Source organism: Equus asinus, chromosome 2 (assembly GCF_041296235.1).
Source record: "Equus asinus isolate D_3611 breed Donkey chromosome 2, EquAss-T2T_v2, whole genome shotgun sequence".
NCBI lineage: Eukaryota > Metazoa > Chordata > Mammalia > Perissodactyla > Equidae > Equus > Equus asinus.
The window spans coordinates 145,704,577-145,721,104 of NC_091791.1; the positions used below are offsets into that span (position 1 = coordinate 145,704,577).

At 40.5% G+C, this 16,528-nt stretch overlaps 1 protein-coding gene across 1 annotated transcript in view; it reads right to left on the bottom strand.

Annotated features, from left to right (window-relative positions):
- Positions 1 to 16,528, bottom strand: part of TMOD3 (tropomodulin 3) — an 80,699-nt gene that overhangs the window by 7,729 nt on the left and 56,442 nt on the right. Inside the window, exons 6-9 of the mRNA XM_014850517.3 lie at positions 14,777 to 14,907; positions 12,909 to 13,016; positions 9,871 to 10,014; positions 8,732 to 8,876 (exon numbers count right to left, since the gene is read on the bottom strand). Coding sequence (XP_014706003.1) covers positions 8,732 to 8,876; positions 9,871 to 10,014; positions 12,909 to 13,016; positions 14,777 to 14,907 — 528 coding nt within the window. The remainder of the gene's footprint in view (positions 1 to 8,731; positions 8,877 to 9,870; positions 10,015 to 12,908; positions 13,017 to 14,776; positions 14,908 to 16,528) is intronic.

Genomic DNA, 16,528 nt, shown 5'->3' on the forward strand with positions numbered 1-16,528 from the left:
GATTGACAGCTTTAAGTCCACATGCATCAATAATCACTCTTAATGTAAACGGATTGAACTCTCCAATAAAAAGACACAGAGTGGCAAAATGGATTAAAGAACAAGATCCAACAATTTGTTGCCTCCAGGAAACACACCTCAGCCCCAAGGACAAACACAGGCTCAGAGTGAAGGGGCAGAGGACAATACTTCAAGCTAATAGCGAGGGGAAAAAAAGCAGGTGTTGCAATTCTTATATCAGACAAAGTGGATTTCAAAATAAGACAGGTAAAGAGAGACACATAGGGACAATATATAATGATCAAGGGGACACTTCATCAAGAAGAAATAATGCTTATAAATATCTATGCACCCAACATAGGAGCACCAAGGTTCATAAAGCAACTATTAATAGACCTAAAGGAAGATGTTAAAAACAACACGATAATAGTAGGGGACCTCAACACCCCACTCACATCAATAGACAGATCATCCAGACAGAAAATCAACAAAGAAATAGTGAAGCTAAATGAAAAACTAAAACAATTGGACTTAATAGACATATATAGATCACTTCATCCTAAGAAAAGCAGAATACTCATTCTTCTCAAGTGCACATGGAACATTCTCAAGGATAGACCATATGTTGGGAAACGAGGCAAGCCTCTACAAATTTAAAAAAATTGAAATAATAACAAGCATCTTCTCTGATCATAATGCTATAAGGCTAGAAATTAATTACAAGAAAAAAACTGAGAAAGGCACAAAGATGTGGAGACTAAACAATACACTACTGAACAAGCAATGGATCACTGAAGAAATTAAAGAAGAAATCAAAAATACCTGGAAACTAATGAAAATGATAACATACCACACCAACTCATATGGGATACAGCAAAAGCTGTATTAAGAGGAAAATTCATTGCAATACAGACACATCTTAACAAACAAGAAAAATCCCAAATAAGCAATCTTAAACCACACCTAACTGAACTAGAGAAAGAAGAACAAACAAAGCCCAAAGTCAGCAGAAGGAGAGAAATAATAAAAATCAGAGCAGAAATAAATACTATTGAAACGAAAAAGGCGGTAGAAAGGATCAATGAAACAAAGAGCTGGTTCTTTGAGAAGATAAATAAAATTGACAAACCCCTAGCCAGACTAACAAAGAAAAAAAGGGAGAAAGCTCAAATAAACAAAATCAGAAATGAAAGAGGAGAAATAACAACAGACTCTGCAGAAATACAACGGATTATAAGAGAATACTACGAAAAACTCTATGCTAACAGAATGGATAACCTAGAGGAAATGGATAAATTCTTGGACTCCTACAATCTCCCAAAGCTCACTCAAGAAGAGGCAGACAATTTGAACAGACCAATCACAAGGAAAGAGATTGAAACAGCCATCAAAAACATCCCAAAGAATAAAACCCCAGGACCAGATGGCTTCCCTGGGGAATTCTACCAAACTTTCAGAGAGGATTTAATACCTATCCTTTTCAAGCTATTCTAGAAAATTAGGGACGATGGAACACTTCCTAACACATTCTATGAGGCCAACATCACGCTGATACCAAAACCTGATAAGGACACCATGAAAAAAGAGAACTACAGGCCAATATCACTGATGAACATAGATGCAAAAATTCTAAACAGAATTTTGGCCACCAGAATTCAGAAATTCATCAAAAGGATCATACATCAGGATCAGGTGGGAATCATACCAGGGACACAGGGATGGTTCAACATCCACAAATCAATCAACGTGATACACCACATCAACAAACTGAGGAATAAAAACCACATGATCATCTCAATAGATGCAGAGAAAGCATTTGACAAGATCCAACAGCCATTTATATAAAAACTGTGAACAAAATGGGCATAGAAGGGAACTACCTCAACATAATAAAGGCCATATATGACAAACCCACAGCCAACATCATACTCAATGGGCAAAAACTGAGTGCCATCCCCCTGAAAACAGGAACGAGACAAGGATGCCTCTATCACCACTCTTATTTAACATAGTACTGGAGGTCCTGGCCAGAGCAATCAGGCAAGAAAAAGGAATAAAAGGAATCCAAATAGGGAGGGAAGAAGTGAAACTCTCACTGTTTGCAGACGACATGATCTTATATATAGGAAACCCCAAAGAATCCATTGGAAAACTCTTAGAAGTAATCAACAACTACAGCAAAGTTGCAGGATATAAAATCAATTTGCATAAATCAGTAGCATTTCTATATTCTATAATGAACTAACAGAAAAAGAACTCAAGAACACAATACCATTCACAATCGCAACAAAAAGACTAAAATACCTCAAGGTAAATTTAACTAAGGAAGTGAAGGACCTTTATAATGAAAATTACAAGGGTTTTCTGAGAGAATTGGATGACAACATAAGGAGATGGAAAGACATTCCATGTACATGGATTGGAGAATAAACACAGTTAAAATGTCCGTTCTACCAAAAGCAATCTACAGATTCAACGCTATCCCAATCAGAATCCCAATGACATTCTTTACAGAATTAGAAGAAAGAATCCAAAAATGTATATGGGGCAACAAAAGACCATGAATTGCTAAAGCGATCCTGAGAAAAAAGAACAAAACGGGAGGCATCACAATCCCTGACTTCAAAACATACTACAAAGCTACAGGAATCAAAACAGCATGGTACTGGTACAAAAACAGGTGCACAGATCAATGAAACAGAATTGAAAGCCCAGAAATAAAACCACACCTCTATGGACAGCTTATCTTCGACAAAGGAGCTGAGAGCATACAATGGAGAAAAGAAAGTCTTTTCAACAAATGGTGCTGGGAAAACTGGAAAGCCACATGTAAAAGAATGAAAATTGACCATTCTTTTTCACCATTCACCAAAATAAACTCAAAATGGATCAAAGACCTAAAGGTGAGACCTGAAACCATAAGGCTTCTAGAAGAAAACGTAGGCAGTACACTCTATGACATCAGTATTAAAAGGACCTTTTCAGACACCATGTCTTCTCAGAGAAGGGAAACAATAGAAAGAATAAACAAATGGGACTTCATCAGACTAAAGAGCTTCTTCAAGGCAAATGATAACAGGATTGAAACAAAAAGACAACCCACTAACTGGGAAAAAATATTTGCAAGTCATATATCTGACAAGGGCTTAATATCCATAATATATAAGGAACTCTCACAACTCAACAACAAAAAATCAAACAACCCGATCAAAAAATGGGCTGGAGACATCAACAGACATTTCTCCAAAGAAGATATATGGATGGCTAATAGGCACATGAAAAGATGCTCATCATCGCTGATCATCAGGGAAATGCAAATCAAAACTACACTAAGATATCACCTTACACACATTAGAATGACAAAAATATCTAAATCTAATAGTAACAAATGTTGAAGAGGTTGTGGAGAGAATGGAACCCTCATACACTGCTGGTCGGAATGCAAACTGGTGCAGCCACTATGGAAAACAGTATGGGGATTCCGCAAAAAATTAAAAATAGAACTACCATACGATCCAGCCATTCCACTACTGGGTATCTATCCAAAGAGCTTGAAGTCAGCAATTCCAGAAGTCCTATGCACCCCAATGTTCATTGCAGCATTATTTACAATAGCCAAGATATGGAAGCAACCTAAGTGCCCATCAACAGATGAATGGATAAAGAAGTTGTGGTATATATATACAATGGAATACTACTCAGCTGCAAAACAGAACAAAATCGTCCCATTTGCAACAACATGGATGGACCTTGAGGGAATTATGTTAAGTGAAATAAGCCAGTTAGAGAAGGATAATCTCTGTATGACTCCACTCATATGAGGAATTTAAACATGTGGACAAAGAGAACAGATTAGTGGCTACCAGGGGAAAGGTGGGGTGGGGGGTGGGCACAAAGGGTGAAATGGTGTACCTACAACACGAACAACAAACATTAATGTACAACTGAAATCACACAAGATTGTAACTTATCATTAACTCAATAATAAAAAAAAAATTCACACAATGTTGTAAGCCAATATGATCTCAATACAATAACTTTAAAAAAAAATTCGTATCCTTCATCACTGTCATCTACCTGTTGAAAACTGAGGAGCTTCAAAATGGGAACTACATGCCCTGAGCTCCCCTGTGCCGACCCAGCAGCAGTTGTTAGAAATCTAGAACAGAAAGGTCAACAATCGCCTTCGAGGCATTGTGCCTGTCTCATTTGTTTATTAAAGTAATTTATACTTCCCTTAAAAAAATGACTAATAAACTACTGTGTGAAATTTTGAAATGACATTCAGGCAGCTGGGATTAGAAAGTATTAAAGTAACTATTTGCGTGCTCTTCTGATTAGGCACTACGAGGTATTTCCCTAGTCTGTGAAAGAAGATAGTAAAAACGTTTTTGTCATTTTTACAGGCAAGGGACTTGCTATTGCTCTCCAAAATTTCCTTCTCTTGTCTCCTACGAGATGAACCGGTGCAGGGCTCTGAGAAAACCACAAATACAGAGTAATGAAAGTCTCAGACCCTGGCAATGTGGCGAGGTCACACTGGCCAGCGTCAACTTCAGCTGCCAGAGGGGCTAGCCCCCTCGTTCAGCTGATGAAGATGCGTGTCCATCTGAGGCCCCCGCCTCCTCAGGAACTGGGGACCCAGAACCACTAGGCTCACTGGCAGCAGGGCAAGGCCTCCAACTTCAGGATCTTGCTACCTTCCCTCTCACCGATCAGCCACACAGAGCATTTGCTGAGAGCCACCAGTCAGGCCTCCTCAGTGTTGTGGCCAACAACTATTTACAGAGGACAAAATGCACCAGTTCTGGAGTCAGTGACAGAGTGTGAATCACGGTTCTGCCCCTTTTTTGTAGTGTGTTCTTTGGTAGGTAAGCGAACCTCTCTGAGCCTCAACTCATCCTCTGTCATAGGAGAATAATGACATCTGTACCTCACAGCTGTGCAATTAAAGGCACGACATGCTGCCTAGTGCAGTACTGAGAACACATGAAGCATTCAGTAGAGTACTCAGCTTCATCACCCACCACAGCAGGGCTACGGGACGGTCAAAGGCCTGGTCAGCTATCATCTGGGGATGAGGAAAGCCCATTTAGCTTTTATAGAGGTTCTGCATTTACGTGTTATTGGTTTTGACACTCTTACCAGTAAGTTCCTCTGTGTAAGTTAGATTGTTGGTCTATTAATTTTACGCTCTCTTCTGTCTATGGAAGCGGTAGGAAGGCAACTGCCTTTGTTCAGCCTGAACTGGCTGTTTAACAGAGGAATGAAAAGCCAACAGGTGCACTGGCCCCCGGCCAGGCTGCAGATGCTCTGCTCTCCCGCTATTCTGATGCTGGCTTCTGTTTGTTGGCCTTCAGAAGCTGAGCCCAGACATTCAAGTGATGTGCACGAAAGCTTGTCCAGCCACTGGCTGGGTGCTAGCTAGAAAATACAAACCAGGAGGACTAAAGTATCAAGTTCCCAGGAACAATTTTATACTTATCAAATTAAGTACACCCCTGACTCTAATTTTGGTCCATGTTAACAAAGAACAAGTTTCATGTGTTTATTGAAATATTAAGGGAAAAAAATCAACTGGAGACTTGAGTCCTCAAATACAAACCTAATTCTTGTATACAGATTTCTGAAAAACAGAAATAACTGAAAGACAAAACAGATAATTCTTAAGGGAGAACATTTCTAAGACAATTTTGAATTGCAGAAGGGTTTGGATGTTATTGGCAGGCCATTTCAGATGTTAAAAATGCATGCTACAAAAAAATACGTGTTATAAACAAGACCTATAGGACAAACGAAAAAGGTGTAGAAAATTGAGTAAGAGGTTAGCAAGTGTAAAGATAGTAATATGAGACTCGAAGTTCAATGGCATATTGCATGGGGACCATATAACCTCTTTGCTGTTATAGCTGTGACGCTTCTTAGCTGGAAAGATGGTGAGTAGGTACGACTATTTCAATGAATAGTTGAGGCTAAGAAAACAACAGGAGAGGGAGAGACGTTGTCAGAATCAGAACACTAAAGATCTGATACGGCCCCATTTGCAAGGTGAAGAAAAATTATATGCCCAAGAAATTCTGTACAAGTTTCAGGTCTTGTTCTTTGATCTCTCTTTCTGGTGACCACATATTCAACTGCATGTAAGAAAACATGGTCTTCAGGCCCGCCCCCTTGATCTATAGGCAGAGATCAAAGCGTAGGGCTGACAAACAAGAATCAACCGGAGGGTGCTGTGAGCACGACACAGCAGAAGACGGGGCAAAGGGCCACTTCCAAGTCCTCTTTCTCACTCGGTGCCTACTCGTTACCTTCCAGCAATTCCTCAGTTCCCCCTCTAGAGGAGAGGCTTATAAATGTGGCCCATGAACAATTCTTTGGCAATTTCTTTCCAAAGCCCACGCCACCAACATAAGTTCTCAATGCTTCATGATCAGTCAACTGCGAGTCAGTCCTAGCTAACCTCACATCCTATCACTAGAGGAGTAATGAGAATAGTTTTCTTTTAAGCATCACTTTAATCATGCATTCAGTGGCCTACAATGGCTCTCAAATGCCTCCCACGTAAAATCCAAAGAGATCTAAGTTCTTTACCATGAAATTTTAGTGCCTTCTCCCAGCGTCCCCTCTGAATCTGCTGACAGCACATTTTTATTGTGTTAGCTTCAAGCAGCAAGTACTTACTGAAAGTTTATTCTGGAGGAATGTTTTGCTATGAGAGATAGTTCTCAAAATCTGGAGGCTGTCCTCAGCATAGAAATAACTTCCTTGCTCCCAAATTTGAGCTTTTATCCATGCAATTCCCTACTCCAGGAATGTCTTTATTTTCACTTCATGCCTGAGACCCACATCTGAAAGTCTAGTTTGGATCAGAATGAAACAACTTGGGGGGGGTGGTGGTGTCTAGAGAGTTCTCAGCACCAAGCTGTTTGCTTTCTCTCCATTCTGCTTCATGTCAGACCACAACTTCTGCAATGTGGCCTCCCCATCCTCGATTACGCGCTGCCGTGGACAGCTACTCCACTGCTCAGTGTCAGCATAAAGCAGCCTAGAGAGAGTTTTCGTCTGTCCCCTCATCTTCCATCTGCCAAAATCTCCCTTGCTCATTTCTTTTCTTACAGAAATCTGGGCAAAGTGCCTGCCACGATCAGCTCAGCAGAAGAGCACAAATGCTGTGGTCTTGCAAAACTTGGTGTCCCTGTCGCTGACATGGGCTCTCACTGTGCTGCTCGTGCAGGACAGCTGCTGGGAGGGACAAAGGTGTCACAGACAGTGGGGGCTACAAATCTGTGGGTGACATCCTGGGAAAGCTAAGGCAGTTTCAGAGGAGAGGAAAAATGGAGGATACTTCCGGTTTAAGTTTACGGCTAATCAGTTACCAGAAAATTGTAACTTTGAGCAGAGTTCAAATTCCATCACTTTCTTTATTCACTTAATAAATCTTTAAGTACCTCCTACTGTCAGGCATGGTTTTAAAAGCGTTGTGGATTCAACAGCTAGTTCTGGCCCCTGTCCTCAAATAGCTTGCAGTCTTTGAAAATAAATAATTACAATGAGGTATAACTTACTAAGTAAAACACTATTCTAGAGCCAGTAACCTATGTGTCCTTAAAACTTTCCAATTATTTGTCAAGTTCAGCCAGACGTGAGAAACATTGCTCTACAAAGCAAAATTAAATACGTGAAGGAAAAAAACAGAAGTCGAATAGTGACCCAATACTAAAACAATTAGCATGACTTTGCAGACTACCTCCAGAATCAGCAATACACTGAAACACACCAGTTTTCTCTTTTAAAGAGCAAGAGGCTAGATTCTTCTATGGGAAACTACAGTCATCAAAGGACAGAAGGGGTTTGAACTAATACTTTTCACAGGGACCTCAATTAAAGAATGGAGCTGTATTTTTTCTGCTCCAGAAACCTTTAAAGAACACAAACTCAAATATGGCTGAAGCTTCAAAGAACTGCATCACTTTGAAATGTTCCTCCCTTTAAGAAGTGTTATTTAAATTCTTGTCTAACTGCATCTTTTAAAATATTTCAGGGACAATCACCAAACTTAACTGAAGAGTCAATTTTTAGAAACAAAATGATAAGTATCATATTCTTTAATTCAGCCTTTGCTGGAAAATTTACTTCCAACAGAAGCCACAAGCCTCAGCAGTTCAACAGGACCCATGAAAGAACGGGAAACTACCGCCCAAGACGCCAGCGGAGAGAAGAGCGACACAGCGCAGCATGGCTGTGGCAGGCACACAGGTAGGCACGGCCAACATGCACGTACCACTGACTGCAGGCCTTCAGTTAAAACGATGCTTTTCTATATTTTATCGTATAAAATTAAATTTCCATCCACCGTTTGATAAAAAGGGCAAAACACTTTCCTGTAAATGTTGAAATCTTTGTTTTAATAGCTCCGAGGGGTGAGTTGTAACTGAGAACAAGTATGTGTTATAGGAAGGATTTGTTACAATGTTTGTTGTAGAAAAACGTTTGTTCACTGAAAACTGTGTTTGTGACAGGGAACAGATTTTACCCACTAAGTAATAATCACCAGAACCTCACTGAAACTGAACTGTAATTCAATCAGTATAAGAAGAACCGTGCAGGTTTCAGAAACCGAGGCTGAGTAACCGCTCTCTGTTAAAATTTATTTTAAAAGGACAAAAGGTCTGTCCTATACAGTAACTTAATGAGACAATTCAAAAATTCTATTTGATGCTGCATTTCTTACCTAAGTCGTTGTTTTTCGTTATGGCATTAGCTGCCCTGGTTCGGGGTCCCTGCTGTGTAAACTGATATCCAAATTTAAGGATATTTGTATTTTCCTCAAGCATCTTGGCCATTTCCAATTCTACAGCTGTCCCCAACTGCTGCCTCTGGAATAATTAGAAATAAAGAACAGTGTCAATAAACTAGATCAAAACATTTTTCAAGGTAAGTCAGAATAAGACATTCAGGTACATGCTGATTCTGTTGGTCTTTTTTAGATTTTCCCAAATTTTACAACATTCATAAAAGAAACAAAATTTTAGAGTTCGGTATATGATCATACAGACATCAAAAAGTGTGGATCATACCACTTCATACCCACAAGGATGACCATCATCAAAAAGACAGACAATAACAAGTATTGGCAAGAATGTGGAAAAACTGGGACCCTCAGACACACTGGCAGGAATGTAAAATGGTGTAATTGCTTTGGAAAATAATTTGGCCGTTCCTCAAAAAGTTAAACACAGAGTTACCATATGACCTAGCAATTCTACTCTTAAGTATATACCCATGAGAAATGAAAACCTAAGTCCATATAAGAACTTGCATATAAATGTTCTTAGCAGCATTATTCCTAACGTTCAAAAAGTAGAAAGAACACAAATGGAATACAACATTACTCAGCCATAAAAAAGAACAAGTATTGATATATGCTACAACATAGATGAACCTCCAGAACATTTTGCTAACTGAAAGAAGGCAGACACAAAAGACCACGTTACATAATTCCATTTATATCAACTACCCAAAATAGGCAAATGCATAGAGACAGAAAGTAGATTAGTGGTTGCTAGGGGCTAGTGGGATGGGTGAGTAGGGAGTGACTATTAATGGGTATGGAGTTTCTTTTTGGGGTGATGAAAATGTTCTGGAATTAGACAGTGGCGATGGTTGCATAACTATGAAAATACTAAAAACCTATGCTAAAAATATTAAGTTAATATTCTGGATCCTCAGGTGTCCCCTTATCCCTTTTCAGGCCCCCACCTTCCCAAAGGGCCCCCTGGAAGCCCTCCTCCCGCCCGCCTCCTGGGTCCCCACGCCCTACACAGCAGTGCGGGCTGTGCTTGGTCAAAGTCACCGCTGGAGAACACAGACCTGATTGTCAATCTTGAGCTCGGCCAGGGTTTCATTATCTCTTAAAGCATCAATCAGTGCTAGGATCCCAGCACCTGTAATAAAGTTCGACTCCATATTTAAGCTCTTCAAGTTTTTGTTCACTCTCAGCATATCTGCAAAAGCCTAAAAATTAAAGAAAGTATTTGGAGATTAAAATTTGACCGCACCATTATACAGTGTACATGCCATAAACAAATATACTAACCAACATAACTGGCTTAATGTTTCTCATTAGACTGTTTTAGTTTGACACTACCTCACAGGCCGCACATGTATCTACTTTTCACATGTACCTGTCACAATCTTTAGATTTTTTTGTTGCATGTAATTCTCTTTGTAACACTCTCTACAGCTAGTCACGTTCTTAAGTTCATTCATACTCTACTGCATGCTTCCTCCTCCTGTCTCTCTCAGACTTTCTCTCAGTTTCTTTGGAGGACTAACTTCATCAATGTCTCTTTGGAACATCTTTTCTTACTTGGGTCCGGCTGCAGCTGGGTTACCGTGAAGCCAAAATGAGGGTACATTAGGGACTAATTTCCAAGGCAGAGACCAAAAGGAATGCCTGAGGCAGAAGGCCAGAAAAGATCACAGATAACTAGACCTACAAGAGCACAAAGACCACAGAGAAGAAGGGCTAACTAAATATTAAATTCCTCAAGGGTTGTATGTCTTCAATCTGCTCCCATTACAGTTCTCACAGGGTATGGTAGTGCTAGGCATTCAACTCAGTGCTAAATAAACACCATATTAATTAATTAACAGATGCCTGCAAGTGAGCAGAGGGAGAAGAGGCGAGAGAGAGAGGGGAGGAAGAATATGAGTGCGAGTTTATATAAAACAGCCCTGTTGAGGGGTCAAAAGCAAGGTCAAACTCCAGAAAATACAGGTAAGATCAAGCCTAAAGGTAGGTCAAGATAAAGACAGGGCGGGGTCGGCCCCATCTCGGAGTGGTTAAGTTCCTGCGCTCCGCTGCGGCGGCCCAGGGTTTCGCTGGTTTGGATCCTGGACGTGGACATGGCACTGCTCGCCAGGCCACGTTGAGGCAGCGTCCCACATGCCACAACTAGAAGGACCTGCAACTAAGATATACAACTATGTACCAGGGAGATTTGGGGAGATAAAGCAGAAAAAAAAAAAAAGATTGGCAACGGTTCTTAGCTCAGGTGTCAATCTTTAAAGAAAAGAAAAAAAAGATAAAGGGCAATGGGGGCAGGGACACTAGAAAGAACTTGGGACAGGTATCTACACACCTGTACTTCCTACTGGCGACAACCAGCTATGTGGCCTGGAACAAATCCCTTACCCATCCATCTGCACACACATTTATTCAGATATTACTGATGGCCTATTATTTGACAAGTACTGCTCTGTAGATTCAGAAATAAAACCTACAAGTCCCCGCCTGATAGAACTTACATTCTAGTAGGGGCCGAGATAACGAACAAGTAAGAAAATGCAATGTCTGATGGTAAAAAAGGCTATGGAGGAAGAAAGGCAAAGTAGAGTAGATGGGGAGTGCTGGGGGTAAGGGTGGGGCTGCTATTGTACATGAAGGGCCGGGAAAGGCCTCACCAGAAAGGCTCATTCATTTCAGCAAAGACTCCAATAAAGTGATGACGTGAAACCATGTATAATATTTTTAGGGAGAAAGTTCTAGGCAAGAGGAACAAGTGTCGAGGCCCTGAGTTTGGAGCATGAGTGACATGTGTGAGGAGGAGCAAGAAGGCTGCATGGGTAAGAGTAGAAGGAAAGGGCAAGTAAAGGAGAGATCTGCTCAGGGAATGCCTTACGAGGCCACTAAAGACTTTGACTTTTACTCTTAGTGAGATAGGGAGCTGTGGAGGGTTCTGAGTATAGGAAGGAGGTCATTTAGCTTAAGTTTTAAAAGAATCACTTTTGATGCTGTGTAAAGAGTTGGCTTTGGGGTGGGTAAGACGGAAGGAAGCAGGCAGCTCAAGCGGGAGGCTGTTGCAATAATGCAGATGAGAGAAGATCGTGGCCTGGACCAGAGTGGTAGTTGTGCAAATGGTGAGAAGTGGTTGAATTCTAGAAATATTTTGAAGACAGGGCTGGATATACATTTAAGGTTGTGAGAAAGGGAAGTCAAGGATGACTCCAGTTTTTTGGGCTTAAACAAATGAAAGAATAAAGCTGCTATTTAGTGAGAAAGGAAAGAGTGTGAGGGAAGCAGGTATGGGATAGAAGCCAGGGGTTTGGCTTGGGACGTTGATTTGAGATGTCTGTGAGGCATCCAAGTAAAGCTGTTAAGTAGGGAGCTGGACATGAGTAGGAGTTTAGGAGAGAGGTATGAACTGGAGATAACGACACAGGGAGTCACCAGCATATACAGACAAGAGGCAGCAATAAAACAGAATGAGATCACCCAGGAAGTGAGTGTAGATAGAGAAAAGAAGAAGGCCTAGGACTGAGCCCTGGGCCATTCCAATGTTTGGAGACTGGGGAGATGAGGAAGAACCAGTGTAGGGACCAGAGAAGGGATGTCCAGTGAGGCAGGAGGAGAATCAAAGGGAGTGATGTGCTCAAAGCCAAGTGAAGGAAAAGGTTCATACCATCACTTACCCCAGGGATGCAAGGGTTGACTTAATACAAAAATTAATCAATGTAATATACCATATTGCTAGAATAAACGACAAAAACCACATGATCATCTCAACAGACACAGAAAAAGCATTTGACAAAAATTCAAGATGACAGATACACAAATGGAATCCTCTGCAGATGTTAAAAGAATGATGCAGAACTGAATGCGCTAAATGAAAAGATCTTTAAGATATGCTGTTGAGTGAAAAACTGAGTTGCAGAACAGCACGACTCCATTTATATTTTTAAAAATTCATAGGAAAAAATATACATAAAAGGGTAGGACATAATGAGCTAAACATCAATCGAAAAAAAGGAGTAAATCTTGTTCATAAAATCACAGTTTAGGCCCCTCTGTAACATACCTTGGTACGTAGTCATAATTTCAATATTATCAATAGTAGCTTACTTACAACAGCAACGGGGTCGTTGCTCCGGGTGGCTGCAAGACTGAAATGTTTCACATGTGTGTTGGTTTCCAAAGCCTTCGCAAAATCTTTTAGGGTTGGAATTGGGATATTCTTGAAAGACAAATGATGTGGAACATTATTACATTTTAGTTTTCAGGAGATTCAGTCCATTAATCAAATATATTTGTACTTACTTTTTTTCATTAAAATGTATTCAGAAATTACATGAACACACAACAGTTAGTCTACAAATGACAACAATTCAGCCTCCCCCATATCTATTTGACTTCTCCATTATGGTACGTCTGCACAAACTGTTGACCTAGAGCAGGGTATATATCACCATTTCTAGACTATTTAGGTTGAAGAAACTCTCACTATTCAACTTTTCATTATTCATAATATAAAGAAGTCAACGCTTGAGTGTTCAAAGTGGACCCACTTTTCTACAAAGAGAGATGGGGGAGCCCACCTCTAATGAGGGCAATTACTGAGGGCGATGAGTTATTGTTCTTAGTCACCTAATTTAAGCTACATGGTACTCAGAGAGATTAACCCTACACTACTTGAAATGTAGAAAGGTATAGTTCTAGAAGGCACTAATTTCTTCCTTTTTTAGTACCAAGACTTCAGTTCCCTGTAGCCTGGTTATTTTCAGATCATTACTGTTGATTCAGAGACAGAGATATATGAGGACCTAATTTTTAAAAAAAATGAAGATTAGTGATCAACGAGGGATATTAGCTTTCCCAAGGCTTTCTTTCCTCCACGTACAGGAAGGAACGCTCATTAAAGGAGCACAGAGGTCTTATTCCCTAGATTCTTGTAATTCAGATGCTCCCTCTACACCCAATTCAGACAAATCAAGATTTAAAATGAGGAATTTGTAATGAAGCTATGATACAATGGCCAATACCCAAGAGCTAATCTGAGATTACCCTTTGGTAATTAATTACCCCTCTGCTCTCCTAACTCATTTCTTCTTTATTTACTCCAAGGAAGCGTCACATTGTTTTAAAACCCAATAAGATCCAAGAAAGCCCACTTTTAGTGGTTTATTCAAGATAAATGAAAACGTATGTTCACACAAGACATATGACTGCGTGTGGATGTATACAGTGGCTTTCTCATAATCATCCCAAACTAGAAGGAACACAGAGGTCTACCAACTGGTGAGTGGAGAAACAAATTGCAGCAAACCCATACAACAGAATACCACTCAACAATACACAGGAACAGGCTACTGACACACACAACAACATGGATGAATCCCAAACGCATTATGCTAAGCAAAAGAAGCCACACTCAAAAGGCTACGTACTGCCACGTGATTCCATTCACACGACACTCTGGAGAAGGCAAAATGATGGGGAAAGGAGACACTTCAGGGGTTGTCAGGGGCTGGAGCTGGGGGCAGAAAATGATGACAAAGGGGTGTGACATGTTCTATATCTGATTGTGGTGGTCCTTGTTCAACTGTACGCATTTGTCAAAGTCCACAGAACTGTAGTACACTAAAAAGGGAGAATTTTACTATGTATAAATTATACTTCAGGAAATCTGATGGAAAAAATGAAACCCAAAAGACTGCATGCTGTTAAAAGCAGGCAGTACTCTGGAAGCCAGAGATTTACGCTGACAGCCTGTAGGGTTTATATTTTTATATGATACTCTTTAAAAAGCATGTCAGGAAAATACTACAATACTTTAATTTCTATAGTATGAAGGAATCTATGTTGGCATACTGTTAGGAGCAAAAACTTTACAGCCAAGTAGAAAGAATCATATGATATGAAAACTGCCCAGCTCGCATCCTAGATCCAACTGCCTGAAAGCAATTCGAAACTTTACCACGTGCCTAGCACACCTACCTTTATGTTATTCAAATTAACTTCAACAAGACGAACATCATTTTCTTTAATTCTCTTTAAACTCTCTTCAACGTTGGTTGGATTTGGGGGCTCATCAAATACTGGAAGAATCGTTTCACCTTTTACCACATCTGTAGTGACAAATGAAAAGAGCAAGAGTCTCACTGGTTGATACTACTACAGTGGCTGCATATATTAATGTGGTAACACATAGAAGACGTGTGCACACACACACACAGTAGAACTTTAAAAGTTTCTTCTCCACAATTTCTAAAAGATCTTTTATGCATTAACACATATACAAAGCACTCAAGTAAAATTTAATTGAACATATACCAAACACACTTCAACAATTCACTTGTTTGCAATGTATCAGCCTTCAAAAATAAATATTTTCACTACCTCTTCGTGTATTAGAAGATATCTTTACCACTAAAATAGACTGGATAACATGAGCTAATGATTCCATTGATTTTTAGCAATGTTTAAGATAAAGTTCTAATATGATCGAATCCAACATCTCCTTTCATTTTCTCTGAGATTTGATTAGTAACACTGTAAAGGCAGTAAGAATCACAGACGTGAAAGAATCCAGCCTCGATGAGAAGAGCAAGGTGACGGAAGGCCACATGACCGCCTCCTCTCATGGGGAGTACTGTGCAATGGGGAGACGGGGAGGACTAGCAGGAAGAAGAGAGGAACAGGGAATGGGGAGGCAGAGAGGTAACAGTGCACAGAAGAGTGACTGAGACAGAAATGCCACAAACTGATGCCCTCCTTCCTCCTACTCCCAATCCTTCACCGTACATCCTATCCGCACACACAGCTGAACACAACCACGCAAAGCTGAAAGAGGACCCGGAAGCCTTGACCCCCTCCAATGAGATCCAAGTGATGCGCTTTGATGTGTGTGGAGGTCTACGAATACCTATACCAGGCAACCTTTTAGGGATAAATTTTCTGGGGAGAACATCTTTAGCCTCAGATGTTTCAAAGAGGTGAACGGCCGCAAAAAAGTTAAGAGCAACTAACACGGAAAGACTGACAGGGTCACTATCTGGCTTAGTTCTTCCCTTCTGCCCTCCTCTAGCTTTCAGGAGCAAAGTTCATCTTAAGACAAGGTAAACTGACACTCATCCAATCAATTCCCTCTTAGAATACTGTGTTCTTTTCAAATATCACACATGTGCACTCGTGCGCGCGCACACACACACACACAGCATTCTGAGATCAACTTGGATGAAGGTCTGAAAATTATTTTCCTGAGGACAATTGAAAGATCTTGATATATTTAGCCTGGAAGTATATATTAAAAGAAAGTATGCTTGCTGTTTTCTGATTTATCTTGTAGAGAGAGAAGAGAGAAAGTTCATGTTGTTCTGAAAGGCTGGGTTGGAACAGGTGTACCTTGCCAGAAGGCAGAATTTCATTCAAAACAAGGAAAACCTTCCTAACAGAGCTCTGCTAAAAGGACAGGGGGGCTCCCTCTCACCTAAGTTCAGCAAGGCAATCTTCTTCTTCTTCTTTTTTTTTTGGTGAGGAAGACTGGCTCTGAGCTAACATCTGTTGCCAATCTTCCTCTTTTTTTTTTTCCTCTCCCCAAACCCCCAGCACATAGCTGTATATCCTAACTGTAAGTCATTCTAGTTCTTCTAGGTGGGATGCTGCCACACCATGGCTTGATGAGTGATGCGTAGGTCCCTGCTCAGGATCTGAACTGGCGAACCCCAGGCCTCCAAAGAGGAGCACGTG